At 50.7% G+C, this 3,455-nt stretch overlaps 1 protein-coding gene across 1 annotated transcript; it reads left to right on the top strand.

Annotated features, from left to right (window-relative positions):
• The first annotated feature begins 318 nt into the window (after positions 1 to 318).
• EMC6 (ER membrane protein complex subunit 6) lies at positions 319 to 3,186 on the top strand. Its single transcript, XM_084823219.1, has 2 exons — positions 319 to 415; positions 2,622 to 3,186. Exon 2 carries the CDS (start codon positions 2,658 to 2,660, stop codon positions 2,988 to 2,990), a length of 333 nt encoding a protein of 110 aa, XP_084679345.1. The 5' UTR covers positions 319 to 415; positions 2,622 to 2,657; the 3' UTR covers positions 2,991 to 3,186.
• The last annotated feature ends 269 nt before the right edge of the window (positions 3,187 to 3,455 follow it).

Raw genomic sequence — 3,455 nt, 5'->3', positions numbered from 1 at the left:
GAGGCGAGCGGGAAATCCGGTCTGCGGGCCGAGGGGGTCGCTCTAGGACAGTCGCAGGCATGGTTTCTCCGTGGGTGCTCTAGCCCTCGGCGACTCTATCGTAACCTGAGGGGAGGGGAGAAAAGCTTCAGGGGACGTGACAGGAAGCGTGACGTGCGGGTGCCGGAAGTGCCCAAAGAGGCCGGAAGTGGACTGCCGCGGTCTCTGAGGCGGCGGTAGGCAAGGGCAGAGCCCTTTTTCCTGTCTCGGCGAAGGGGGCGGTGACGCTACGTCACGAGGAGAAGGCGGGGGAATGACGTCGCCCACGATCCCAGCATCCTTTCTGTTCCAAGATGGCGGCGGAGGCCCACTTCCGGTGAGGGCGGCTGAGGAGGAAGTGTGGTCGACCGGGCTCGGATAGGGGGAAAAAGGAAAGGTAAGAAGGAGGCCCGCCCTGAGGCGGCGAAGGGGAAGGCGGGCCTCTTCGTCGGTCCAAAAACCGGCCGGACTTTCCCGCTCTTGGCGCCTTTAAAAGAAAAAAAGAAAGGAAGAGCCGGGAGCTGAGGAGAGGGCTGACGTCATCAGCAGGGACTTTGACGGCAGACCCCCGTCTGACGTCATCACAGAGGGGTGCTAATGGAGGTGGGGGAAAATGGGGTTTCTTTGGCCTCCAACGAGTGGAGGGAAGAAGATAAATTATTTTATTTAGTATTATTTTTACCCTGTTTTTCAGGGTAGAAATCCTTCCTGAGGCGGCTTACTTGTAAAATCAAAAACGCCTTCCTAAAAGAAGTTGATGTAGTTATTTATTACATTTCTAATCCGCCCAGTAACTTTTGTTGTCGTCCAGTCGTTCAGTCGTGTCCGACTCTTCGTGACCCCATGGACCACGGCACGCCAGGCCTTCCTGTCCTGCGCTCCCTCCCGGAGCGTGCTCAAGTCCATATTCATTGCATCCGTGATGCCATCCAGCCATCTCATCCACTGCCGTCCCCTTCTCCTTTGGCCTTCAGTCTTTCCCAGCATCAGGGTCTTTTCCAGGGAGTTTTCTTGTCCTTCCAATAACTAAAGTTCAGTAAAACAGTGTTGAAACATAACAAGTTGTGACCTTCCTTCCCACAGGCTAGTTGGTGTCTGTTGGCTTGGAGTCTAGCTGGAGCAGGTGCTGAGGCAGCCCTCCCCGAACCTGGCACCTTCCAGATGTTAGACTACAACTCCCATCATCCCCATCCACCCATCCTGGTTGGGGATGATGGGGGGCTTAGCCCCAGCACATCTGAAGGGCACCAGGTTTGGGGAAGGCTGTAACTTCTCTCTTTCTCCCTCTTTCTCCTGCATTATCCCTCCTTTTGCCCCTTCATCACAAATTACTTTGTCTTATATATTTGCTTTTTATTTTTTTAATTGGCTTGACATGCACTGATGCCACTGCTATCCAAAGCACAAACTACCAAGCTGGAGGAAATCCATTGTTTCCTCCTCCTGCCCCAATCTGAGTCATTGAGCGCAATCCTATGCATGTTCAGGAAGAAAAAACTCCTGCAACTCCCAGCATCCCCAAAGTTGTAAGACTTCTTTTTTAAACATCCATAGGATTATGCCCTAACACATTTATTATGGCATCTAGTCTACAGAAGCTTATGCCATGTATGAGTCTTTAGGGTGCTGCAGGGCTTCTGGTTGTTTTCACACTGTTAGTATTTTGCAAGGATGCATTTCACAATTGGCTGTGCATACCATGACCGGACAAATCCCAGAGGAGGCAGAGTTCGACTGGAACCCAGCTGCTGAGGGAATGCCCATCTGATGAAAGGGGCTCTCATCTAGCCTTCCCCATCCTGGTGTACTCCAGATGTGGCCGACCATTGGCCAGGCTGCCTGGGAATTAAGAACATAAGAGGAGCCTTGCTGGATCAGACCAAGGGTCCATCTAGTCCAGTATTCTGCTCATACTGTGGCCAACCCACTGCCCGCAGGAAACCCACAAGCAGTACATGAGTGCGAGAGCACTCTCCTACCCATGTTCCCCAGCAACTGCATCAGTGGCAAGAGATGCAATGTGCAGATGCCATCGTGTCAGTCGCCATTGTGTCAGTCATGTAGCATGTTTATTACTGCTTAGAGACCATGATATTTGTTGTTACTATTTATTGTTTATGGGAAGCTTTAAGTGTGCGTGTGTTTCATTTTTAAACAGAGTAGTTTACTTCCCCTCCCTCTTCCATGTCCCAGCAACAAGCAAGTAGTTGGAACAGGATGCCCTTTTCAAAGTACAGCGGTGATTTATGTATTTTTAAGCAGAAGTAGTAAGCACACACATACTCAAACAGTTGTCTCATGGGCAAATTCTCATAAGGTGAGCTTTTAGTAATAAACAATGGAATGTATTTAGATTTAGGTCAGCCTTCCCCCCCATCTGGTTCCCTCCAGATTCATTGGACTACAGCTCCCAGCATCCCTCAGCCTGCTGGCTGTGGATGCTGAGAGTTGCAGTCCAACACAACTATAAAGCATCAAGTGTGTGGGGGGGTGGCAGTTGTTTTAGATGCACCATTGTCTGTTGCTTGATTCCATTTCACAATGTGTGTTTCCAGGAAGCAAACCTTGCTTTGGTGAACACTTCCGATTTCTCTCCTTAAAAGGCACGCTAAAAGAGAGACGCCCCTGGAATCGGAGCCATGGCTGCCATGGTAGCCAAACGGGAGGGCCCCCAGTTCATCAGTGAAGCAGCCGTCCGAGGGAATGCGGCCATTCTGGATTATTGCAGGACGTCGGTCTCCGCCCTCTCGGGAGCAACTGCAGGGATCCTTGGCCTGACCGGCCTGCACGGATTCATCTTCTACTTCCTGGCCTCCATCCTGCTCTCGGTGCTTCTGGTGTTAAAAGCTGGGCAGCGGTGGAACAAGTACTTTAAATCCCGACGGCCCCTGTTTACTGGGGGGCTAATTGGGGGGCTGTTCACCTATGTCCTCTTTTGGACTTTCCTCTATGGCATGGTGCATGTTTACTAGGAGGAGGAGAATGTCGAGTCGGAGCGGTTCTGATAGGGCGAGAGGACTGTTGCCAAAAGAACCACCTCATCTCTTAGGCCAGATATTGCTGATCCGTTGCTTGCACTGTTAACACTGTCCATAACTTATGTCAGAAAACAAGCCTGTAGAATCCTGCTAATTAAAACGCAATGTGAAATCGCTTGAGTCTGTAAAATGATGCCTGATTTGTAAATAGTACCTCCTCCAGAGGAGGGTCTCTTCCTTCTTCTGGCTGTAACCCCTATCATCTGTTCTTCTGCCCCCTCCCCTCCCCTCCCCTCCCCTCCTTCCCTCCCTCCCTCCCACCCACATGGTTGCCGAGGTTCTCTTATAGTATCCTTAGCCAGCCCTTTAAGGCTTTGACAGCAGCAATACAAAATACAACTTAAGAACGAGCTGTAACTACCAAGTAACTGAACAGCTTCACATAATGCTGTCTCCTTA

This window comes from Heloderma suspectum, chromosome 16, assembly GCF_057233095.1.
Source record: "Heloderma suspectum isolate Gila_16-S chromosome 16, 16-S_ref, whole genome shotgun sequence".
NCBI classification, from domain to species: domain Eukaryota; kingdom Metazoa; phylum Chordata; class Lepidosauria; order Squamata; family Helodermatidae; genus Heloderma; species Heloderma suspectum.
This window is presented reverse-complemented; position numbering and strand designations above follow the sequence as displayed.